At 35.6% G+C, this 26,853-nt stretch overlaps 2 protein-coding genes across 5 annotated transcripts in view; one reads left to right on the top strand and one right to left on the bottom strand.

The window, feature by feature from the left end:
- The window catches only part of SRSF11 (serine and arginine rich splicing factor 11), a 45,234-nt gene extending 31,794 nt beyond the window's left edge, over positions 1-13,440 (bottom strand). Inside the window, exon 1 of one of the 2 annotated variants that reach the window (XM_086717271.1) lies at positions 13,298-13,440. The gene's annotated coding sequence lies outside the window, so the exon portion shown is untranslated. The remainder of the gene's footprint in view (positions 1-13,297) is intronic. The other variant, XM_086717272.1, reaches the window with a different exon arrangement.
- Positions 13,441-13,482: 42 nt separating this feature from the next.
- The window catches only part of LRRC40 (leucine rich repeat containing 40), a 48,253-nt gene continuing 34,882 nt past the window's right edge, over positions 13,483-26,853 (top strand). For 2 of the 3 annotated variants that reach the window (XM_086717267.1, XM_025935403.2), the window contains exons 1-3: positions 13,484-13,687; positions 24,694-24,875; positions 26,299-26,372. In XM_086717267.1, the coding sequence (XP_086573393.1) occupies positions 13,537-13,687; positions 24,694-24,875; positions 26,299-26,372 (407 nt within the window). In that variant the 5' untranslated portion in view covers positions 13,484-13,536. Of the gene's footprint in view, positions 13,688-24,693; positions 24,876-26,298; positions 26,373-26,853 lie in introns of all 3 variants that reach the window. The other variant, XM_086717268.1, reaches the window with a different exon arrangement.

Below are 26,853 nucleotides of genomic sequence, written 5' to 3'. Positions count from 1 at the left end.
CCGCGAGATCGTGACCTGGCTGAAGTCCGATGCTTAACCGACTGCGCCACCCAGGCGCCCCTCGAGCTGAGACTTTAATAAAAGGAAGCAAGCCTTTTGAATTTCTGGGGGAAGAGCAATCCAAACATGAGAAATAGCAAATTAAAAAGATCCTGAGGGCAAGAATAAGTTTGAAGCTTTCAAGAAAAGTTGGAAGATCATTGTTTATATTTCAGAGAGACTTATAAGGAGATCCTGTCAGTATCATGTGGAAAGTGAAGTGAAAGAAATATGTAAAGGGAAGGGTCACAGCTGATCTTTGGGAGTAGATTGGGAAGGCTTCCAGCTATATCTGAATGAGAAATATTACCAGTGTAACCAAGATTTAATGCTATTTCTAATCCAAAGCAAAAAGTAATCTGTCATTTTGGCCTGTATACCAGTCATATTATGGCTTATATAGTCATATAATTGGTTTTGGCCTATATATGCATGTTATAGTGCATGATTTCTGAAAGGCTTTTGGAATATAGAAAATAACTTATAGGTTCCCCATAATGAAGTCCTATTACTTACAGGTGGGGAACAGCCATTATCACACTGCTAAGATATTGGCAGGAATATGTTGATATTCTGTAAAAGAATATTAGAAAGTAATACTTTACACAAATCTTCAGAAATAATACCAAGCTTCTTAGTCATAATGAACAAGCTTTAGTACTTTCCAATTTAAAGCTTCTACAAAGATCTTGTGTTTAAAAGAATGAAACTAGATCTCTATCTTACACCACTCACAAAAATTAACTCAAATGGATTAAAAACCTGAAACTATACAACTTCTAGGCAAAAAAAAAAAAAACCCAAAAAACAAAAAAAAAACCCCAAAAAAAAACCACACACACACACACCCACCCAACAACAACAGGGAAAAAGCTCCTTGACATGGGACTTGGCAATAATTTTTTGGACACCAAAAGCACAAACAACAAAATCAAGAACAAATGAGTGGGACTACATCGAGCTAAGAAGCTTCTGCATAGCAAAGGAAACCATCAACAAAATGAATGAAAGTACAGAATGGGAAAAATATTTTTGCAAACCCATAGATCTGATAAGGGGTTAGTATCCAAAATATACAAGGAACTCCTACAACTCAAGAGCAAAAATAAATAAATAAATAAATAAATAAATAAATAAATAAATAAATAAATAAATAAATCCAATTTAAAAATGGGCAAAGGACCTAAATAGACATTTGTCTAACAGTTATATGAAGTGATGCTCAGTGTCACTAATAATCGATTAGGGAATTGTAAATCAAAACTATAATATCACCTCACACCTATCAGAATGGCTAGCATCAAAAAGAGAAGAGACAACAAATGCTGGGGAGGGTGTGGAGAAAAGGGAACCTTTGAGCACTGTTGGTGGTACTGCAAATTGGTACAGCTAGTAAGGAAAACAGTATAGAGGTCTCTCAAATATTAAAAATAGAACTACATATAATCCAACAATCTCACTTCTGAGACTGTATCGGAAGGAAACAAAAACACTATGTTGAAGAGATATATAAACCCCATGTTCACTGCAGCATTATTTGTAATATCCAAGACATAGAAAAAACCGAAGTGTCCACTGACGAATGAATAAAGAAGTTGTGGTATGTATATGTATGTGTATATATATACACAATTGTATTATCATTCAGCCATAAAAAACAAGGAAATCCGTTCATTTCTGACAACATGGGTGGACTTTAGGGCATTATGGTCCCTGAAATAAGTCAGACAAAGACAAATATGGTACAATCTCACTTATATGTGAAATCTAACCTCTCCCCTCTACTGCCCAAACTCATAGAAAAAGAGATCAGATCTGTGGTTACTAGATGTAGGGGTGAGGGTAGGGGGAATTGGAAGAAAGTGGTCAACAGGTACAAATTTCCAGTTATAAGATAAATAAGCACTAGAGATGTAAAACAAAATGACTATTTAAAAAATACATTTTTTCCTTTCTATTATCTATATGAGATGATGGGTATTAGCAAAACTTATTGTGATAATTCACAATACATTAAGATCAAATCATTATGCTGTACACCTTAAACTTACACAGTGCTGTGTGCCAATTATATCTGAATAAGACTAGGAAGAGAATACTTATAAAGATATTTCCAATGCAAAAAACAAATCTCATAATTTCAGCTGGAATTTCTTCAATTAAAAGATAGAATAGGCACAGGTATGTATTATCACTCTACCCACTGGATACCATGTTCCCAGTTGGATAAGTCAAGCAAGTCACCTGTTACTGTTAAGATTCGCTTGTGCACACTAATAGAAAAGGCCTCCAAATTGACACAATTTTGCGAATCTGCAAAAGCAACAGAGTTTTAATCAAATTAGTTAAGCAGCAATTTCTCTCTAGCAAATAACACTTTTTGAGGACAGGGAAGACAATGTATTTGTCTTTGTGTTTCCTGATGCCCAACAATATACTACAACAAAGTCAGTATTTGACAAAATTTAGGAAGTATCATTTATGTGCTAGAAACTTCACAAATGCCTCACTCATATAATCCACTCAGCAAAGGCTTGCTGAATGAAGACAGGAATATACTTGTTAGATTTACAAGGAAATCTGGTTGAGATAAACTTTCCAAGTATTTGGCTATACATTTTTTTCTCTATGGCTATAGAATGTAGTAAGAAAAAATATGAAATAAACTGCTGCTTACAGATCCTCAACTTAAAAAAAACTTATCTGCAGATCTATCTTAATTTGAATTTCATTAAAGAAAGGTTTTTTTTTTTAATTTTTTTTTCAACGTTTTTATTTATTTTTGGGACAGAGAGAGACAGAGCATGAACGGGGGAGGGGCAGAGAGAGAGGGAGACACAGAATCGGAAACAGGCTCCAGGCTCCTAGCCATCAGCCCAGAGCCTGACGCGGGGCTCGAACTCCCGGACCGCGAGATCGTGACCTGGCTGAAGTCGGACGCTTAACCGACTGCGCCACCCAGGCGCCCCTAAAGAAAAGTTTTTAAAGGTTTTTTTAAAAATAAAATCTACGCCCAACGTGGGGCTCAAACTCACAACCCTGAGACCAAGAGCTGCACACTCCACCAACTGAGCCAGCCAGATACCCCTTAATTTGAATTTCTAATTTACAATTAGAGAATTTTATTTCTAATTCTATAAATTAGATAATTCTATAAATATTAATATCTATTTTAATATCAAAATTGTAAATCTCACGCTCCCCTTTCTTCTTCTCCATCTAAATGAAGAGGAGAAGCTAAAGGATAGTTAGCATTATGCGACCAACAGATAGATGGATGAATGGACACACATACTAGGACAGAAAAAAAGTCTACTTAAATTTATTTCCAAATACTAGTTTTGTATTAATTTGTACTGTCTACCAGTAGCAGGAATATCTATGTTTTTCAATTGGACAGCACAGGGTCTATTAATACCTTGAATATTAACATAGAGGAAAAAAGTAGTAGTTGGAGCATTAAAATGCTGTTGCCTATATATACATATGCACAGTATTCACAGCCATAATGCATATGTATTACTTGGAAAATCACAACTTACTTCTACAGATTTGTTTGGCTTTTTGGATTGAAGAGGGTCAACATAAATACTTGGATGGAGAAGCTCCAGATACAACTCAATACTATCCTCTATGTTATAGAAGGTTCTTTTGGAGTTTCAACTGAGAAAAGGCCATTTGAGGGGCTGCTTCACAATCGTTAAAAAAATTCAGTAGAGTTACACGTATCTTTATTCTAAGTAAGCAGTTTCAAGCATTTTAATATTAAAGTTATCCTTAATCAAGGAATTAGGCATCTGCACCATTTGAGCACTTATTTTTTTCCTATGGTATAAAATTTTCTGTTTATGAAGGAAAATTATTTCGAAGGTCTGATAAAACTGGGAAAAAAAGAAAGTGTGTTCAACTCAGTAAAAAGAGGACCTACATTGGAACGCTTTTATAATGCCTTTTAGCCCTGGCAACACTTAAGGTGATTATGAATGCAGACCTAGAGTTAAACTAAAGGGGCTCTACCACCAATGAAGGGAATTGTGACCTTTGGCTCACTACTTTATGCTTCACATTCCTCATCTGAAAAATAAGGATAAGAGTGGGTTGTTATGAGGATGAAAATACTAATACAAATGCTTAGAAAAGAAAATATTAACTTCTATTATTATCCTTACTCTACAAATTAAAAATCTTCCATTTTCAAAAATGAATAGTTACCTCAACTGGGTTCCATTTTATTTACACTATCACTATATTTTAGGCTAGTACTGTGCCTTAGACATCATTCACATGAAAGATATTAATCAGAAAAGCTAATATATATAGAAGAGTTTCTTAAGATCTCACTTTAAGTTTGTTTGTTTGTTTTTGAGACAGAGAAAGAGCACTGATGGGGGAGGGGCAAGAGACAGGGAGGGAGAGAGAATCCCAAGCAGGCTCCACACTGTCAGCACAGAGCCCGATGCGGGGCTTCAACCCATGAACTGTGAGATCATGACCTGAGCCAAAGTCAGATGCTAAACCGACTGAGCCACCCAGCTGCCCCAAGACTTCACATTTTAACATAGGTTTTGTTTTTGGCCTATTTAAAAATTATAAAGTAATAAATGCCAAATGTTAAATACTAAAACTATTTAAATGTTAAAAAGTCCAAGTCCCCCATTCCACTCCTCTGTGCATGTTCTCAACCTTTATAATAGGGGCTGCCTATAATTAGCCATGTGAGCCCTAATTCCCTTATGTGAAAAATGAGGACAAAAGTACCAAAGTTTTTAAGATTAAAAATAATATGAATATGAATCACCTAGCATAGTGTCCAGAACATAGGCACTCAATGAATGGTATCTATCATTACAGGAAAGTCTGTGTTCACCTTATCTTTTCAATGTCTTCCCTCAGAGCATTATTGTCAAACGTGAAAATATTTTGGTAGTAAACATGTAAAACTAATTACTAGGTGTCCTTTCTTCTTTAAGAGGTTGCTACAACAGAAAAATGACACCAACAGATTTCAAATTTTCATACTCATTTTGATCCTAATACAAACAGCATGCACAAATAATTGATAATGGCTAAACAAAGCATCCCTTTTTTGGTAAAATGCAAATGTTTCATGGAAAAATCTTTCTAGGAAGGCTTCAATTACTTTTCTACATTTTTAGAGCAAGAGTATTAGTATTCTTATTTTTAAAAGACATAAGCAATTGCATATATGCTTGATTAATCTTAAAAGTACTATGACATGGGTTAGAGCAACAGACCATCAAATGACCAAAGCACAGGAAAAAAAAAAAAAGGAAAATATTACTAAGTACATGAGACCATCTGAATTCCTGACAAACGATAAGCTAAAGACCATAATGCTTTTTCCCAAATGCCATTCCAGTCACTTGAAACTGTAACTATGAACTGCAATTAGCTCACATTAAGGTCTAAAAACACAGAGATGTTGATCAAATAATTATTTTGGATAGAAGAGATGGTGGAAAAGTAACTTTCTTGGAAATGAATTAAAAACAAAAAAGGTCAGTCTCTCTAAAATGGAAAATAATCAAAGCCGTATTAACTACGTAAATTCAGTAATGAGGGCAAAACATGTATCTCCAGAATGATGAAGAACAAAGCTGGGTTCACAGATTTGCCATGTAGGGACCAGATATGTATGTATGTACATAGGCATGTATTTATTTTTTCAAAAAGTTTATTTACTTATTTTGAGAGAGAGAAAGAGCTCAAGTGGGAGAGGGACAGAGACAGAGGAAAAGAGAGAAACCCAATTAGGCTCTGTGCTGTTAGCACACATCCCAACACAGGGCTCGATCTTGTGATCCATGAGATTGTGACCTGAGCCGAAATCAAGAGCCAGATGCTTAACTGGCTGAGTCACCGAGGCACCCCAGGACCAGGTATTTAAATGTTCACTAGTATTTTAACATCCCAATGATGGTACCTTTCAAATTATTGAAGTATACGTAACTGTGATATTTTAAATGATGGGGAAAAAAAACCGATGGGGAAAAAATTGTGGACAGTCTTAAAAGTTCTTAAAGTTAAACTAGTGTTTATCTTAATTTCAGTTGTGAGTATAAATATTCTGTCTTGAAATCTGAGTATCAAATTTTTAAATAAAAATCTATTGATTGTGATTATCAACAAACTATCAAATCATCCTTATATTTCTTTCTTATCAACTTAAGTTGACACTAAGAAAAAAGTCTCAGTGACCATATATCTTGTCTTATTAAAACCTTATAAAAACTGTTCATATAGAACAATATACGCCATGTATAATCATGTAATTTTACTCTTTTTTTTTCTTAAAGTATTGAGCAAATGAAGCTGCAAGCTGAATTCAACGGAACAAAACTGTCAGCAGGGGTGATATAAAGTCAAATTTTAAAACAGTGGATTTTTACTAAAACCAATTTTTAGGGGTTGGGCCTGGGTGGCTCAGTTGGTTAAGCGTCCGGCTTCGGCTCCAGTCATGATCTCATGGTTCGTGGATTTAAGCCCCAGGTCAGGCTCTGGGCTGACCGCTCAGAGCTTAGAGGCTGCTTCATATTCTGTGTCTCCCTCTCTCTCTCCCCCTCCCCTGCCACACTCTGTCTCTCTCTTTCCAAAATAAACATTGGGGAAAAAAACCAACCATGTTTAAACAGATTTATTTACTAGTGCTTTTGTATGTATTAATATAAAGATAGAATGATATTATAAAGCACACTCTAGGATTTGGTGCCCTAATTTTCTCTCTGTATTACTTTACTACTTTAAAGCAGACAAATTCCTAAACCCTATAAAATTAATATTTTCAGTCAGAGAAACATTAATCTTGGAAAAATGAGCAAGAAAATAGCTATTAAAGGTTAGGAGTAAGGGGGCGCCTGGGTGGCGCAGTCGGTTAAGCGTCCGACTTCAGCCAGGTCACGATCTCACGGTCCGTGAGTTCGAGCCCCGCGTCAGGCTCTGGGCTGATGGCTCAGAGCCTGGAGCCTGTTTCCGATTCTGTGTCTCCCTCTCTCTCTGCCCCTCCCCCGTTCATGCTCTGTCTCTCTCTGTCCCAAAAATAAATAAACATTGAAAAAAAAAATTAAAAAAAAAAAAAAAAGGTTAGGAGTAGGAATCACTGGGAATAATGGGAAACAATCTCAGCTGATTTTAGAAAAAACAATAAACAATACCATAGTGCCTTTTATTTAATGACAGAAGAAAGACTGCTTTATAACCACCCATTCAGCTTTTTCTCAATAGAAAGGAAATAAACCAAAAAATAAAACTAATAGTAATAAGGATTTTAAAAAATGTATTTTTTAATTAGTTCCTCCACTTTTCTTCACAGGAAAAACACTAGCATGTAAAAGCCTTTTTGAAAGATGAAAATGAGGGGCGCCTGGGTGGCTCAGTCGGTTGAGCGTCCGATTTCAGCCAGGTCACGATCTCGCGGTCCGTGAGTTCGAGCCCCGCGTCGGGCTCTGGGCTGATGGCTCGGAGCCTGGAGCCTGTTTCCGATTCTGTGTCTCCCTCTCTCTCTGCCCCTCCCCCGTTCATGCTCTGTCTCTCTCTGTCCCAAAAATAAATAAACGTTGAAAAAAAAAAATTAAAAAAAAAAAATAAAAGGGGCGCCTGGGTGGCGTAGTCGGTTAAGCGTCCGACTTCAGCCAGGTCACGATCTCGCGGTCCGTGAGTTCGAGCCCCGCGTCAGGCTCTGGGCTGATGGCTCAGAGCCTGGAGCCTGTTTCCGATTCTGTGTCTCCCTCTCTCTCTGCCCCTCCCCCGTTCATGCTGTGTCTCTCTCTGTCTCAAAAATAAATAAACATTAAAAAAAAATAAAAAAAATAAATAAAAGATGAAAATGATAGTTTCCTAAAGCTGGTGGACCAAAATTCTCTTCTATTGAAAGTAGAGGGAAATATAAGACCCAACACTTGAATCAAATATTAAACTACCTAGAACAAGCTCACTGCTTTATGACTCAAAAGTGAAAAAGCACAGGGAACATACAAATGAATTTCCTAAAATAAAATGCACTCTCTCCATCAGAAAAAATTACCAAAAATTTTGTTGTTATTACAACAAAATACAATTCAAATCCAGATTTAAAACTATGAATAAAAATGCAAAATATGTACTGTCTTCAATGAAATAGTATAGAATGTTTAAAAGTTGGTAGTTATAGGCATAAATGGAAAACAAACGTGAAACTGCAAAATGAAATTTTTAAAGAAAACTGAAAGACGTGGGTAACAAACATCTGAAAAGTTGAATATTTAAAACATGGAGAGCCCCTGTCCTATATAATTTGCTCTCAATTTTGATCATTTAAAATAACTTACTGACGGGGCACCTGGGTTGCTCAGTAGGTTAAGTGTCTGACTCTTGATTTGGGCTCAGGTCAAGATCTCATGGCTAGTGAGATTGAGCCCCACATCGGGCTCAGTGCTTACAGTGTGGAGCCTGCTTGGGATTCTCTCTCTCCCCCCTCTCTGCCTCTCTCTCTCTCTTTCTCAAAATAAATAAATAAAGACTTTAAAAACATAAAATAAAATAACTTACTGACAGAGGAAGGGACAAACAGAAAAAATTTGAGTAGTAAGTATATTAAAATGTAAAAAATTCAACTTAAGAAAACATTTAATAAGCAATATATGTTAGGTTCAACAATTCCAATCAATAACAACAGTGTTAAAAAGCGAAATGCTCTCTCAATAACTTTACAATAAGATAGCAGTTCTCACTGATTAGGCAATATTCTGAAAGATAAACAATACTAATTCAAAGTAGGCTACATCTAAATCTCTTAATTTACACACACACACACACACACACACACACACACACACACACACATCCTAGAAATGTCTGAAAAGCAAATTCACATTGCTCTTAGTTGGTAATATTTTTTAAACAAATGTGCTTAAAAATTTTGCAGAAATTAATGCCATTTTCCTTTACTACTGTTTCTCTTTTGCCTCAGTAAATCCATCTTACCTACTGTACCTTTCAGCTTTGAAAAAAATCTAACAAGTCAGAGTGGCCAAAATGAACAAATCAGGAGACTATAGATGCTGGAGGATGAGGACAAACAGGAACCCTCTTGCACTGTTGGTGGGAATGCAAACTGGTGCAGCCACTCTGGAAAACAGTGTGGAGGTTCCTAAAAAAATTAAAAATAGACCTACCCTATGACCCAGCAGTAGCACTGCTAGGAATTGACCCAAGGGATACAGGAGTACTGATGCATAGGGGCACTTGTACCCCAATGTTTATAGCAGCACTCTCAACAATAGCCAAATTATGGAAAGAGCCTAAATGTCCATCAACTGATGAATGGATAAAGAAATTGTGGTTTATATACACAATGGAGTACTACGTGGCAATGAGAAAGAGTGAAATATGGCCCTTTGTAGGAACGTGGATGGAACTGGAGAGTGTTATGCTAAGTGAAATAAACCATACAGAGAAAGACAGATACCATATGTGTTCACTCTTAGGTGGATCCTGAGAAACTTAACAGGAACCCATGGGGGAGGGGAAGGAAAAAAAAAAACAGGTTAGAGTGGGAGAGAGCCAAAGCATAAGAGACTCTTAAAAACAGAGAACAAACTGAGGGCTGATGGGGGGGTGGGAGGGAGGGGAGGGTGGGTGATGGGTATTGAGGAGGGCATCTGTTGGGATGAGCACTGGGCATTGTATGGAAACCAATTTGATAATAAATTTCATATATTCAAAAAAAATGTAAAGAAAAAAAAGAAAGAGTAGAAAGGCTTCCATTTTAAAATCAAATTAACTATGGAAGGATAGTGGTTATTCTTGATGCCTTCCTTTTGTTACCTTCTACATCAAATATGTAATCCTCACCCACTCTTGTTAATCTTGCCTCCTTTACATCCTTCAAACTCCTAGATAGTCCTCTTGATCAAAACAGGAACAATCCAGTGTCATCTCTCATCTGTATTCATGCATCATCTTCCTAGGGAGATACCTCCCGTCTTCATACATGCTCTTTCTTCCCTGGGTTCATCCCCAAAGTTAACTTCTGGAAGAAAAAACTTACCTTGTCTCTCTCCTGATTAAAAATTCAGTGTCTCCTATAATGGTTAATTTATGGGTCAACTTGGCTTGGCTATAGCGCTCAGTTGTTTGATAAAATAATACTCTAGATGTTGCTGTAAAAATATTTTTTTAAGTTGTAATTAACATTCAAATCAGTAGATTTTGAGTGAAGCACTTTACCTTCCGCAATGTGTGTGGGCTTCATCCAGTTGGTTGAAGGCCTTAAAAGCAAAGACAGATTTTGCGAAGAAAAAGGAATTCTCTTCAAGATTTAAACATAGAAACCTTGCCTGCATTAGTTTTCAGCTTTCTCTTTATCTCTAGTTTGATGGATTAGATAAACAGATGGATAGATACATACATACATACATATGTACGTAGATAATAGATGATAGATAGATAGATAATAGAGATAATAGGTATAGAGACATAGATATAGGTAAAAAAAAAGAAAAAATCTAACATGTAGCAATGTTCTTAAGAGTAATATGGATATGTCTGAAAATGTCTTATTAAATTTTAATGGTAGAGACATGCCACTCTATCTTACTTTGATAATAGTTTACTTTCTGTTACGAAACGTAACAGCATTTTTGGCTGGTGTACTTTTTTAATAAAGTTTATCCATTTATTTTGAGAGGGAGAGAGAGAAGAGAGAGAGCAACTGTGCATGTGTGCACAAGCAGGGGAGGGGCAGGGGAAAAGGAGAGAGAATCCTAAGGAGGCCCTACGCTCAGTACAGAGCCACATGCTGGGCTCAATCCCACAGAACATGAAATCATGACCTGAGCCGAACTCAGGAGTCAGATGCTTAACCAAATGAACCACTTAGGCATCTCTGGCTGATGGAATTCTTAGGCTCCTATATTTTTTGTTTCTTCACTTTCTTTTTTCATTTGGCAAAGAAGATAATCACTTTCTTTCTTTCTTTTTTTTTTTTTTTTCATCTGGCAAACAAAATACAAGAGAGAAACTTTCCATTACCTTATTAAGATGAATATAATAAGTGCAGAATTCTGGCAAATTCTGTTTCAAAAGGTAATTATTCAGTAGATGCCTGCCCCTGCACAGGAGACATCCATTTCATATTATTTTAAAAATCCAATTTTTTTTAAAGTAAATGCTTTTGCTGAAATGCTCAAGTTGAAAAAGGATTGGCTTTTTTGTTTGTAATGCATTCTTCCAAAAGTAATACAACTGCTATAAATTGCTAAGTCCCATGAATATAAACACATACATATATGTATGTATATAAAACTATACTCTCTCATAAAGGAGCTCAATTCAAGTTGATAAGCTTTCAGTTTCTATCAATTTGAGATAAAATATGTAACTTTTCTGTGTGAGGTAATAATTTTCACCCTCACTTACTTAATCTGCACTTGGTACACAGTACAATATACAGTTTACTATAGATACATACTAGTATAATGTTTACTTCTGTCAGTTTATATCTATTGAAGTTTACCACAAGTACATGGTCACTTGGGAGTTTTCAGAATTACTTTGCCATTAAGCAGAATTACGTTCTTCTTATACAAAGTGCAGCAATGTTTATTATAATTATATGTCAATAATGAAATATTTAACTTCACATAGAAGCACAATAAATGAAAATATTATACCTTGCCCATTCTTTTAAAAAATATTGAAAAAAAGAATCTATGGTAGGGGAGAGGTGGTTACTGTAAACTTTTATACTTGAGTAATTCACCCTCCAAAGGCTGTTAAATCCTATGAAAGAGAAAAAGTGTTTTCTCTAATATAAAAAGCCTCCTTTAAAACATAACTGAAGTGTCCCTTAAAATGGTTCTAGGATAAAGGTGTTGAAAATGATGAAATAAAAGCCACTAGGCAAGTCATAATGATAAACAAGAAAGATTTTGGAGAGAGAACTAGGTTCACGTTCTTGACCATACCACTTACAGAAACTTGTGACCTCCAGCAAGTTTCTTAATCCCTTTTAGCCTCAATTTCTTCACCTGCAAAAATAGTTATTGTGCTAAATAAGAGCAAAGGAGATATTATTAGCACTGTGACTGGCACTTAGTAAGGTGACAATCATCATTACTGTCAAGATAAACTTGGGCTGCGGAGGAGGCTCATTACGATCCTTGCATTAATACCCACTCTCCTTCGTTGGTAGTGTAACTACTGGTACCTAGCTGTTACTCACTTTCAGTGTAAAGGACTCCAAAGAACTAAGAAGAATACAGAGCGAGAGGGGGTTAAAAACCGAATTTTACAGGTAGCAAGAACCTGGACTCTGGCTGCAGAATTTGTCAGTGGGCCGTCATCGCACTTTTCAAAATTCTCCTGGTTCGCAGCCGAGTTGATGGAGGGTTTGGAGATTTCCCGGTTATGTGCATGCTTTTTAGAACAAAATCACTTCAGCCAAAAGAAAAGTCTAGCACCCAGCACAGGACTGAAGATGATGACTTCCTTATTATTTGTTGAATCAATCAATACAGGTGTACATTTCAGGGAAAAACTATCCAGGAAAACCGACTTATTGAATAAAATTTTATCTTCTATCCTGGAGTCCCTTTCCTCTCCAAACGCTCAATATTTAAAGTTCTATCTTCACTTAATTATTTAAAAAAACGAATGAGAGAGGAATTATCCCTAAATTCATGAAAAAGGAGTAAACTTTAAAAACGGTCAAACTGCCTACAGTTAGTTACCCAGCTGGTAAGCTACAGAAGCAGCTCCATTCGAACTCACATCTCCTGCGCCTCAAAGTCCAAGCTGTTTTCAATACACTAATGTTTGCGCCTCGGCTTATCTCCGTAAACTGTCCAGTAGAGAGAACATTTATCATTGATCTTTCTTTTTCCTTGTCTGATGCCAGCCCTTCCATTTCACGCTACCTCCTATGCTGGGCTATAAACTAAATACAACAACAGGGAAGCTGCACGAATTCTAGGAATCGCGGTATATGCGCGAAGAACAGAAATCTGTTTTATCTTCTACGCCAGACGGATGTCCGGCGCCACCACTACAAACGACAAACACAGGCTAGGGTCCAGAGAGGCTGAAGACCGCGCCCAGGTCTCAAGTTTTGGTCAAGGCCCACGTTCAGGCCAGGCGAGGAAAGGTTATCCTTCCCCGACACCCTGGCCAAGGCGGGAGCCCAGAAGAGTAGGTTGGAGTCGCAGTAACAGTACAAACAATAAAGCCCAAAGTCCCTCTTCAGTCCGTTAAGCGCACTTACTTGAGCAAAGTAATTCCAAGACACAAGGCCGGCACCGGCAACGGGAAAGGCTCCTCTACCCTCCAGCCCAGGCGCTGGCGGTGACGACATCGGGGCCGCGCCGGCGAGAGCTAAGGCCCAGCTCAAGGCCACGAGCACAGCGCGCGGAGCGCGCGCTCTCGACAGGGGCGGGTTGACACGCGGGCGCCACCTTTAAGCGTCACGCGCGGGGCTCTGCCTCTGGACTTGAGGGTTTGAACATGTCGCGCCTGAAGGGAGTGGCCGAGCGGGATCCCCGAGTGGGTTTCAGAGCTGAGAGGAGAGACTGCGGTGCCTCGGTACCCCAGGGGCTTTTAAAGGCAGCGAGGAAGAGCGGCCAGTTAAACCTGTCGGGTCGGAATCTTAGTGAAGGTAAGATCCAGAGGTACCACCCGATTGTGCTGTTAGAAAGCACTTGCCCCTGTCTGGCACCCTTTCCTTGGCCTGCTTTTGGCCACTGCCACAGTCTCCTAGCTAGGACTCCCAGGCTCTAATTCAGGCACTCATCACAGTTACACTGGTTCGGTCAGTACGGTTCGGTTCCTACTTTCTCTCAAGGAATAGTGAGCATATTTCCTAAATTGAGGATCAAGATAGATGCCACACAAAGTGAATTTGGAACCATCCTGAAAAACCTAGCACAGATTTGGACACCATGAATAATAGCCAAATGCTCTTTTTATTGTCTGTTGTGTAAAGGAGGGACTGGGAAGTGGGAAGAGAGAATATAGCATTCTTCCCATAGTGTTTTTCTCTTTTATTCAGATTTTAGGCGATCCGAGATTGAAACCTTCCATTTTTCATCTAATGATTGCTTTTTTATTGTGCCATGTATAGAGCAGATAAAGCAAATACTTGCTGAACGAATGAAAGGGTATATGACGTAAAATCTCTGCTCTATCTGCAAAAGCTTTTTATCAGTGGGAACATAAATATTTTAAAACTACAGATACACATACACATTTGCTTTTCTCAGAGCCTGGAACAGTTTCCTTGATACCTGACTAGGGGTTACTTGCTTCCTGTAGGACTCTGCTCAGAGGTCACACCTCTCAGAGGCCCTTCCTAACTACTCTATCTACAAACACCATTGCTAACACTGTTTTCTTGTTCGATTTTTTAATAACATTTGTCATTATCAGAATTTATTATGTATTTGTTTATAGTCTTCCCTGCCTTCTCAATAGAATGTTATTTTCAAGAAGTCAGGGAGCTTTGTTTTATTCGCTGTTGTTATTACTAACAACCCAAAATAGTACTTGGTACGTGATAGATTCTTATTAAATAAATATTTGTGGAAGGAATAAGTAAATGAATATTTGCAAATACTAAGTGGTATACTGGAATGTACTTTTTGATTGGACCCAGATGATTTTGTCTAGTACGTTTAAGGGAGCAAATGAATTTTGGCTCTGAACTCCATGATGACATGATCAGGGCCATTTAGGTTATCATTGTATAAACAGAACCTAACAAAATTACTGGCACATATTAGGTACTCCATAAATTATGTTGAGTAAGTGGATGTATAGTATTTCATAGGGGAGAAAAATATAAATGGGAGAAGCACATGGTATTTGTAGTTTATTATCAAAAAGAAATCCTTGTTACCATAATGTAGAAGGTGTTTAACTGTAGCCTTCAACTTCTCTTGCCATTCAATCTTTGCCACCCAAACCACTGTAATTCTGAACTATGTAAAGTCCCTTATGGGGCCATGCTCTTTATCTCCATATCTTTGCTCATGTAACTTTGAGATGCTTAATCTTACTGTGCCTTATTTTCTCATTTATAATGTGTTTGTGATAATAGGACCTACTAAGGTTTAAATGAGATAATACACACAAAGTATCTGGTACTAAAAAGTACACAGTAAAAATGAGTATTACTGTTATTACTATTAACATTGTAATAACTTTCTAAGTGCTTTCCTGGATTTCTTTAAATCTCACCCTCTAAATCAGTGTCATCATCAAGATATCCTTTTAAAAGGATTTGTCTTTGACAAATGCCTAATGTCATGTATCCACCATTACGGTATCATAATGAACAGTTTTACTGCCCTAAAAATCCTCCGAGCTCTGCTTATTCATTCCTTATCTGCTTCCCCTGAGGCCTGGCAGTCACCAGTCTTCCTGTTCCTGTAGTTTTGCCTTTCCCAAAATGTCATATAATTGAAGTCATATGTAGCTTTTTCAGATTGGCTTTTTTCACTAAGCAATATGCCTTTCAGGTTCTTCCATGTCTTTTTGTGCCTTGATAACTCATTTGTTTTTATTTCTAAATAATATTCTATGGTATAAATGTATGTACCATTTTATCCATTTACTTTTTGAAGGACAACTTTGTTGCTTCCAGTTATTGGCAGTTTTGAATGAAGCTGTAATTTGTGTTCAGGTTTTTGTGTGGACCTAAATTTTCAACTAATTGGGTGTTAACCTAGGAGTGCCATTTCTAGATCACATAGTAAGACTGTGCTTAGCTTTGTAGGAAATTGCCAGACTGTCTTCCAGAATGCATGTACCATTTTGCATTCCTTCCAGCAATGAATGAAAGTTCCTGTTGCTCCATATCCTTGCCACTTTGGGTATTGTCAGGTTTTTGGAGTTTAGCCATTCCAATGAGTGTGTAGTCCTCTATCTCAATGTTTTAGATATGATGTGCAACATCTTTTCATAAGCTTGGTTGCCGTCTGTATATCTTCTTTGGTGAGATGCCTGTTCAGATCTTTTGTTCATTTTTTTTTAAGTTTATTTATTTTGAGAGAGGCAGAGACAGAGTGAGTGGGGGAGGGCAGAGAGAGGGAGAGAGAATCCCAAGCAGTCTCCACACCATTGGCACAGAGCTCGATGCGGGGCTCGAACTCACGAGCCGTGAGATCATGACCTGAGCTGAAGCCACGAGTCGGACCCTTAACTGACAGAGCCACCCAGGCACCCCTGTTCATTTTTTAATTGGGTTGTTTTCTTATTGTTGAGCATGGTTGTCCTTTATTTGTCTTTTCATGCAACATGTCTCTGTTCAGTAACTCAGGATTCAATGAATAAGTGATATATAGAAGAAGGCCAGTGGCCTGTTAGGATTTTTTAAAGTCAATATTATATGAAGAGTAGATAAAATCAATATAAGTATTGGTTTTTTTTGACCAAGTAATTGCAGAAAAATGATTACTACTCTTTTCTGATAAACTTTTACTAACTTGTCCCTTTTACTGGCCTACACATTGTTATACTTTTCAAAAACATACTCCTTTTTTAAAAAGTCTTCTCATTATTTATATTATCTCCAAATTTATATTATCTCTTCTCATTAAATTATCTCCAAATGTTATTACCTAAAATTATGTATTATGTTCAAAACGATTATCACACTTAGCTTCTTTCAGATTGTTATCAATATGTATGAGATATCATGAGATATTTATATGACAGATATGAGCATATGAAAGTGTTTGAATGCTACAGACAGATACTTATTTACATTGCATTTGTTATATACCTGTTATGTATGTTTTCTCCAGATATTGTGCTGAAGAAGCAAATTGACACTTCAGATAATTTATAGTCACATGAGCATTTTGGTATGTTTTATTCAAATTTGTTTATTAAAAATTGCACTTGTTAAATAACAATTTTTTGTGTTGTATTCCAGGTCTTTCTTCCCTTCTTATTTATGCAGTAATACATAGGTACATTTGTAATGTACCATCATGTCCATAATTTCTACATGGAAAAATAGAACCTAGCCTTTAATTTTGAGGTATATAACCCAAAACAGTTAACAGTCTGTTTATTCTTTCTCTTAGATGGTGGCCTCCTTGAATTGATTCTTCTTAGCAGAAGCTCTAAGAACAATGGGACACTTTATTTCCCTGATAGGGTGTTATCTGATACCCAGTACAGATTAATTTTTGTGTGTAACTGAAATCTGAGTATTCTTGGGGATTTTTAGTACCCTTTCTTTTTATAGGCTGTAGTTCTTTTATGGAAATACCCATTTATTATTTTCTTCTTTATAAAGCATTGTATCTATGACAGAAAAACTACTATCTATAGAAAGCATAAAAAGTGAAAATAACCATTCAGGGTTAATCACTGTTGATATTTTGAAGGTTTTTCTTCTATAGTTTTCTGTGTGAATGTGATGTATAATTTGCCTTTTATTTTTTATTTTTAACAAATTAAGAATTGTACTGAGTCCTCTTTTCTGAATTTTGTTTGTACATTTTTTGGTGTTACTTACATAATCTGATTATTTTTAATGACCATAATATTTCATCTTATGACTACAATAATATTCTTTTTTTTTTTTTTTAAATTTTTTTTTTCAACGTTTATTTATTTTTGGGACAGAGAGAGACAGAGCATGAACAGGGGAGGGGCAGAGAGAGAAGGAGACACAGAATCGGAAACAGGCTCCAGGCTCTGAGCCATCAGCCCAGAGCCTGACGCGGGGCTCGAACTCACGGACCGCGAGATCGTGACCTGGCTGAAGTCGGACGCTTAACCGACTGCGCCACCCAGGCGCCCCTACAATAATATTCATAAACATCTGAATGTTATTGGTAGTTTTAAAATTACCATTCATGAGTGTCAGTTTTATAAGTTACTCACAAAGTTATGCCTTAACAAAATAACTGTTAATAACCAACTTCAAAGAGAACATTAGAAATATTCTGGAAATTTTAAATGACTGCTCTTTTTTCTGAGCAAGTACACAAAAATATATCATTGTTTGGTTTAGTATAGATATTGCAGCTTTTTCATTGGACCAGATAAAATAAAGATGGAGTTGAAAAGGAGGTATTGATTGTTGCCTTGTGGTTGCCTGCCATTGGTAGAACAATAGTATAGAACATGTTTTTGGGTGATTCATCAAAAACTCAATGAAAGAAAAAGGTGCCAGAGTTTGGAACAAAAGAATGCTGTAAATTTTAAAGAAACCACATTGTTGAACTGACAAGAAAATTGGTAGGTGGATAATTTATTAAACAAACCAATTATGTTTATTCGAAAACCATATTATTTGAAAGGGAAATAAAGGTATAAGGCTATCCTGCCTTACCTTTCAAAGAGCAGTTTGGTTAGTTTCCATTTGTGGAATTAAGTAAATAGGTCTAGGGCTTCTAGGCCTCCAGATGTCATGTCATCTATTTTGAGGTAGTAAGAATTTGCCTTATTCAGTATGTAGAGTTTGTTATGACACTATAAAAAGTGTAACATAAACCGTATACTTCCCAAGTTTTAAATAACCACCCTTACATCTGTATTAACCATGTTCTGCTTTATTATTTACCTTGACTCTGTATTTTGACTACTGGTTGTCTTCATGGAATTTACTATAATATTCTAAACAGCTCATAAGAATTAACCAAAGTATCAGATTTTAACAACAAATAATTCCAGAAAGAAACTATATTTCCAGATGAGTAGATCATTAAAACAAACTAATTCTTGAACATTTTTTAGAAATAAAAACAAAAGGAAAGTGTTTTAATCTGTATATGATGGCAGAATCTTGAGGTAAACATTTAATTTTTAGCATACTGAAATCCTGGGAGGTCTGGAACAAGGAATTAGATAATTAATTAAAAGTTCCATTCCTATTTCTTGATCTGTTAGAATAATTCTAAACTTTAGTGTCTCAAACTCTTGATGTGTATTTCAAGTTATTGTCAGTGCCAAAATTTGCTTAATAAATGAGTGCAAACTTAAATTTATCTCTATATTAATGTCATGTTCATTAACTTGCATTGTAATGTTTTCTTGAGTAAGAGTTAAGTGAATGCCATCTGTCATATATTGTCACAGGAAAAAAAATTATTGGGAAGAATGGAATTACAGTTTCAGTGAGACTTATGTTCACTATAAAGCTGAATGTACTCTCAAGTGAAAGTAATACATTCAAGCATATTTTTCTCTTAAAGTGATTGGTAAAAATGTTTTCTTTTTTATATGTTAAACATTGTTTCATTTTTTCTTATAGTATCCTGCTGGACTTCAAGAGTACCATTCTCTTCATGTATTCTAACGTAACAATGACTCAGGTGCTCTAAAGCACAAAGATACATCTCTCTGTGTCAATCTCAAGCTGCAACTGAGTTAATACCTTCTATGTAACTATAATTTTATTCTGGGGTGTGTGTGTGTGTATGCGTGTATTTTTTTCTTATTAAGCTTTAAAGATAGTCTGAAAGTGACATAGTATTGTGGATTGTCGATATGGGATTCTTTCTTTAGTGTAATGAGCCCATTGGTTGTCATGAATAAACTACTGTGGAGAAATTTGGAATGTTTATCAATGGAGCTTTTCCTAATCTTTTACATAGTGTTGGACTTACTGGTTTATATTCAATTCTCATAATTTTTTAAAAATGCTCATAATGGGGTAGACAGTTTACTGAATGGCATTTGTAGGATAAGCTGTTATTAAAATATTATTCTGCACCTAGCAAAAGCCTTTTTGTACTACTGTTGTTGGATCCTAGCATTTAAATTATGATGGGGCCCTCTCATTTAATCAGCAAAGAAATTGGTAACCAGAGATATTAGATGAGATGTTAATTGGCAATCAGTTGGATTAGTTGCACCGAATCTTAGTTCCCTGACTCTTTGGTCAGAGATACACCCATTATGTCCTATTGTGTATCATAGTTTAATATATTTACAGCCTTTTAGAAGATGGAATCTACATAGAGTAGGATATAGACCTTAATGGGAATGATTATGGTTTTCTACTTAAGGAAACATCATATATGGTGGGTAATCTTTATATCTATGAAACTGTTTAAAATGGTCAAAAAAGACCTTTAAATCTCATATGATCTGTTGCTCCTATGGTTTGCTGGCTACACATTCTTTTATCTCTCCATGTAAACACCATTTTAATCATGTTTTTTTCTTTTTTATTTCTTCTCTGTTTCTTCCCTTACTCACTTCTAAGTATCTTCCCCATATTATACAGTTCTCTACCATCAGCCCATCTGTATTCCCCCTTTTTCTTTTTTTTTTTTTAATGTTTATTTATTTTTGAGAGAGACAGACACAGAATGCGAGTGGGTTGGGGCAGAGAGAGAGGGAGGCACAGAATCTGAAGCAGGCTCCAGGCTCCGAGCTGTCAGCACAGAGCCTGATGCGGGGCTCGAACTCACAAGCTGTGAGATCATGACCTGAGCTGAAGTTGGACGCTCAACCAACTGAGCTACCCAGGCGCCCCTCCCCATTTCTATAATTAACTATTGTAAGTGGAAGAAAGAGTAATATGCCAAAAAAACATGTAAAGAAATCTTTTCTCAGTCTTTGTTAAGGGCCATTCTGTCCAGTGTTGAAGCCTTAGTCACCTATGGCTATTTAGATTTTAATTAACCAAAATTAAATAAAATTAAAAATCATGTTCTACAGTCACTTTAGCCACATTTTAATAAGCGTTCAATAACTGTATGCAGCTAGTGGCCATCATATAGTGCAGCATATAGGAAATTTTCATCATTGAAAAAGTTGTATTGGGTAGTGCTCTTCAAGGCAATTATTATCTTGAGAGAAATATATATATGTGTGTGTGTGTGTGTATGTGTGTGTAGTATACCAGTGTGTATATATGTATGTGTATTTATACATGTATATACCTCAATTTGTTTATTCATTCACTTGTTGATACATATATACATAAATGAATAAATGTGTATATGTTAATAAGATTATCTTGATATATTACATCATCTGTATTTTTATTTTGCATTAACCTTATTGGAGTATAATTTACAAACAACGTATGCATCATTTTTTTTAATTAATTTTTTTAATGTTTATTTTTGAGAGAGAGAGACAGAGCATAAGTGGGGGAGGGGCAGAGAGAGAGAGAGAGAGGGAGACACAGAATCTGAAGCAGGCTCCAGGCTCTGAGGTGTCAGCACAGAGCCTGATACGGGGCTCGAACCCACGAACTGCAAGATCATGACCTGAGCCAAAGTCAGATGCCCAACTGACTGAGCCACCCAGGTGCCCTGTATGCATCCATTTTAAGTGTATCATTTAGTAGGTTTTGACATACACACACACACATTTGTGTAATCACTACCACAATCAAAATGTAGAACATCTTCAATATTCAGAAATTACCTTTTAAGCTCCTTTTCTGGCAGTCAATCCCTACTGCTAGTTCTACACAACCAATGATCTGCTTTTTGTCAATATAGATTAGTCTCTTCTAGAATTTTATTTACATGGAATTACAGATTTGCAATTTTGATTTCTTTTGCTTTAGCCTTCCCTTGCTTAGTATGTTTTCTGAGGTTCATCCATGTTGTTTATATCAGTAGTTTTTTTTTTTTTATTGTTGAGTAAGTCTATTGTATGTATATACCTCAATTTGTTTATCCAATCACTTGTTGATATACATTTGAGTTGCTTCTAGTTTTTTTTTTTTTTTTAAGTTTATTTATTTATCTTGAGAGAGAGAGAGAGAGAGCAAGCAGGGGAGGGGCAGAGAGAGAGTGAGAGAGAATCTCAAGCACTAAGGTGCAGAGCCTGATGCAGGACTCAAACTCACTAACCACGAGATCACGACCTGACCCGAAATCAAGAGTCGGATGCTTAACCGACTGAACCACCCAGGCACCTCAAATTGCTTGTAGTTTTTGACTATTATGAATAAAACTGCCATGAACTTTCAAATACAGTCTTTGTGTAGACATACATTATCGTTCCTATTGAGTTACATACCTAAGAGTAGAATTTGTGGACATACAGTGATAAATAAATGTACATTTAACTGTTTAAGAATTTACCAAGCTGTTTGCTCCTAGTAACATGAGTGAATCAGTTGCTGCACGTCATTACCAACATTTTCTATTGTCAGCCTTTTTAACATTAGCCGTTCTTGGGATCGTGTTGCAGTATGTCCTTATGGTTTTATTTACATTTCCTTAATGCCTCATGTTGTTGAGCATCTTTTCAACTGCTCATTAACCATTTGTGTATCTGCCAAGTGTTCATATTTTTTGTCTATTTTTAAATTGAACTATTTGTCTTAAGTTATGAGACCTTTTCTATTTTGGGGATAGGAGTACTTCTCAGATATCTACCTCTATTGATAATCTATTATATCTTCTTAGTCTGAGGATTAATGATTTCTTTAGAAGAACATAAGGTTTTAATTTTGATGCAGTCCAGTTTATCATTTTTTTTTCTTTTGGGTTTTGTACTTTTTCTGAACTAAGAAATTTTCTCCATCCAAAGGCTGTGAAGATTTTCTCCTCTGCTTCCTTTTAGAATGTTTATAGTTTTAACTATAATATTTAAGTCTATGATCTATTTTGAGTTAATTTCAGAGTATGTCATAAGGTAAATGTTGAGGTTCCTTTTTTCATCCGTATGAATTTACAGTTCCAGTGTGATTTGTTGAAAAGACTCTCTTTCTCATTAAATTGGCACCTTTATTGAAAATCAATGGATAATATATTATTGTGTAGAATTTTCCTTAACTTTTCTTTTCTATTGATTAATATATCCTTATGCTAATACCACAGTGTCTTGACAGGCTTTATGGTAAGACTTGTAATCAAGTACTGTTAAGTTCTAGAACTTTATTCTGTTTCAAAAAATTATTTAACTTATTTCAGTTATTTTGCATTTTGATAATACATTTTAGAAGTTTAGAAGTTTGTTAATTTCTATAGAAATGCCTCCTGAGATTTTGATTAGGATTATGCTGAAGCTGTAAGTCACCTTAGGGAGAGGTGACATCTTATTAATTAGTTTGTAATGTGGTATATTTCTCTACTTACCCAGATCTTCTCTGAGTTTTCATATTTTATATTTACATACCACAGGACTTGCATATATTTGTTAAGCTGAACCCTGACTATTTCATGGTTTTAGATTGTGTGTCTTATAAATCTTTAAACATATAAAGAATATTTTCATTTATCAATTGCTAATACATGGAAACACAGTTGAGTTTTGTATATTAATCCTGAATTCTGTGCGCTTTCTAAACTCATTACATATAATTTTTTTTTATAGATTCCTTAGGATTTTCTGTATAGATGATCTCTTAAAGAGACAGTTTTACTTTTTCCTTTCTAACCTGAACATCTTTTATTTCTTTTGTTTTATTGCATTGGTCAGGATCCATAGTAAAATTCTAAAGTAGTGAGAATGACTAAGAGAAAGCCCTTAGTCTTTCACCTTTATGTATAATGTCAGCTGTACCTTTTTCATAGAAACCTTTTTTTTGAGTGTGTATAAGTCTCATAGATTTAAGGAGATTTGCTTTGCTTCCATAAATCCACTGTATCAGACTAGTAAACCTGAATTGTACTTCAGTATCCTGAACTTGAAACTTTGCACTTTTTCATTTAGTATCATTCTGTAATCGTAGTCAATGACTGCAGGGTATAACTGATTGTTGCCTTGATTAATAACGCTCAAAGTTCTAAATCAGACTGATATGTAGTCCTACTTATATGATGGAATGAAAGACTCTTTAAAATAGTTTTGCTACCACGCTATAGTAAGTTAGTACCTTCTGGAGGTTTCAGTTTTTATAGTGGTGAACCTCGACTCTCCATGTTCAACTTACAGTCTTATTTGCTGTGTTACAGGAGTTGCGATATTTGTTCCAATGGGATTCACACAATGTTGTGTGATGGGGTAAGAAATAAAATTGTATGTTAGGTAAAATAGAGAGCAGCTACCAGAGTCAGTTATGCTTTCCAAATATCCACCGAGAGTCAAGACAGTAGTATAACTTTACAGGTGTTTGAATCCCATTTCTGCTCCTTACTGGCTGTGTAGCCCTGGGTAAATTATACATTCTCTCTGTGCCCCATTTTTCTTGTCTATAAAACAAGAATAGTAACAACACCTATCTCGCAGAGTTGTTACGAGGTTTAAATAGTATATTAGAAAATTGCCTGGTATTTGTAAGTGTTAGCTATTATCATTAGCTATTATTAACATCAGTGTTTTCTCAGAGAGTATATATTAATGTTATAAAATTATGACATAACCTTATAAATGTTGATTTCCATGCCTTCTCCCTATTCTATTAGTGCAATGGTAGAGTCCTTTCTTTATTTGCATTATATGTCGACTGCAATGTGCTGTGCAGAGTATGTATATAGTAAATATAGTTGAATGAAGATAAAAGATTTAATATGTAAAATACATATCATATTCTGTTTTTGAATAAAATCAACTTTAGTTGTAATTCATTGTTCGTTTGAATTGTTTTTAAGTATTTTTTTTTAATGTTTCAGAAATTACTTTCCAATAGATGAACTGCATGGCTATTATAAAAATATGCCACTTAGTATCTCACTTCTTGTTTTCTTTCTTTTCCTTTTTTTCTTTTTGGTGTGGTGGTGATGGAAATAGTACCTCAGTGTGTCTGGAGAATAAATGTGGATATCCCTGAGGAAGCTAATCAGAATCTTTCATTCAGTGCTACTGAGCGATGGTGGGAGCAGACGGATTTGACCAAACTAATCATATCCAACAATAAACTTCAGTCACTTACAGATGATCTACGACTGCTGCCTGCTCTCACTGTTCTTGATGTAAGTTGACTGATTCTAAATATGTCATTAGTTGCGACTCTAAGAGACTCTAAGGCTAAATTTAGGCTTCATAAGCAGAAAAAAGTAGAAAACCCATGTTTAATTGGTAGACTGTAGGAAGAATAACAAATTATTGGTGGGTATAGCATGATAATTAAGAGTGTACGTACAGAACATCAGGCTTCAGTTTCTGACTGTGCCACTTGATAGCTGTGTAACCTTGCAAAGTAACTTCATTGTGCCTCAGTTTCCACTTTTATAAACCAGGACTGACACTACTACCTATTTTTAAAACTTGTTCTTAGAATTATTTTTTTTTATTTTTATTTTTTAAATTTTTTCTTTTTAACTTTTATTTACTTTTGAGACAGAGAGAGACAGAGCATGAACTGGGCAGGAGCAGAGAGAGAGGGAGACACAGAATCTGAGACAGGCTCCAGGCTCTGAGCTGTCAGCACAGAGCCCGACGCGGGGCTCGAACTCACGGACCGTGAGATCATGACCTGAACCGAAGTCGGACACCCAACCGACCAAGCCACCCAGGCGGCCCAAAACTTGTTCTTAGAATTAAATGCATTATTGCATGCAAACAGAATCAGCATTTAACAGGTGGTTGCTGCTGCTTATCCGTTTTCATTGCTATTATTTTTCTCATCATTATTCTAGACATGAAAGCAGCACTTAAAATTAATTTATTCTAAACTTGTCTTCAACGCTGACTTAAATTATTGAACATAAATTTTTGTGTGTATATTAAGAGACTGTTTTTAGTCTCTAGTTGCCATGTGTTGTGAAGTAAAGCATGAGTAGTTTGTTTTACAATCTACAGAGTTCTGATGTACTTTATGTAGGAACATCAGAAATCTTCTAATTCATGTTTGAAAAAGTTGGATCTGGTGAAATTTCTAGATACGTTTTTATTTTCTTCATTTGTAAAATGAATGGATTGGCTTTAGGTGTTCTCTCAGGTTTCTCGTACTTTCAAAATAATATGGTTCTGTGAGAACATGAGAGAGGTTCCCCCTACCCTTTCTCTCTCTCTCTCTCTCTCTCTCTCTCTTTTTTTTTTTTTGCTATATGTTGACATAAATCATACCATCAAAGTGCTATTAGTTTCTAATAGCTATTAGTTTCTCATTTCTCATTTCAGATTGAAATTCCACTCAATGAGATAAAGTTATTTTTTAAATTGTAATCTTTAAAATTGATGACTTTATCACTTCACGGTTTCTGAACAGCATTGTGGTCAACTTCAAATTCCTTTTCCTCTTCTGTACATGGAATAAATTACCAAACTCCAACTCAGTACTGTTGAATTACAGTAACAAAATTATTGTGGAAGAATTCAGTACAGTGACAAACTCATGCTCATGTATTATTAATTATAAGACTAAGATATTGACTGTCTTTTAATAACTTTTAGATACATGATAATCAGCTGACATCCCTTCCTTCTGCTATAAGAGAGTTAGAAAATCTTCAGAAACTTAATGTCAGGTAAAATTTAAGCTTATTTAATTTCAGTATTGCTAATATAATGGTATAAATCTAATATTTTAAAAATATTTTTTAACATTAGAAAATATTTTTGTATGATCTCAGAAAGTGGTAAAAGCAGAGTAAGAGTTTTAAGTTTCTCAGATTATTTATTTTTGTTTTAGAATTAATTGCCCACATGTTTTTCTGATTTTACAAATGTCCAGTTGATTTTCTGAAAGTACTTTTTGTTTTATTTTTATATAACAGTTTTTAGTGGTTATTTCAGAAAACCTTTTTGTTAATATCTCAGGTTTTAAGTTACTTTGATATTCTTTAAAATATCCAGGTCAAGCAAAGGAAGAAATTTGAAACAGTTATTTCATTAGTGATGAAAAATGTCATGGCTTTAGTATTAGTAGCTTTTAAACTTTTCTGAGGACTCTGTGGATATGGTTCCGATACTCGTTAGGTATGTGGGAAGCCAGGTGGCTAAGGCTCT

Source organism: Puma concolor, chromosome C1, assembly GCF_028749965.1.
Source record: "Puma concolor isolate L17-30 chromosome C1, mPumCon1.1.hap2, whole genome shotgun sequence".
In the NCBI taxonomy this organism is placed as follows: Eukaryota; Metazoa; Chordata; class Mammalia; order Carnivora; family Felidae; genus Puma; species Puma concolor.
This window is presented reverse-complemented; position numbering and strand designations above follow the sequence as displayed.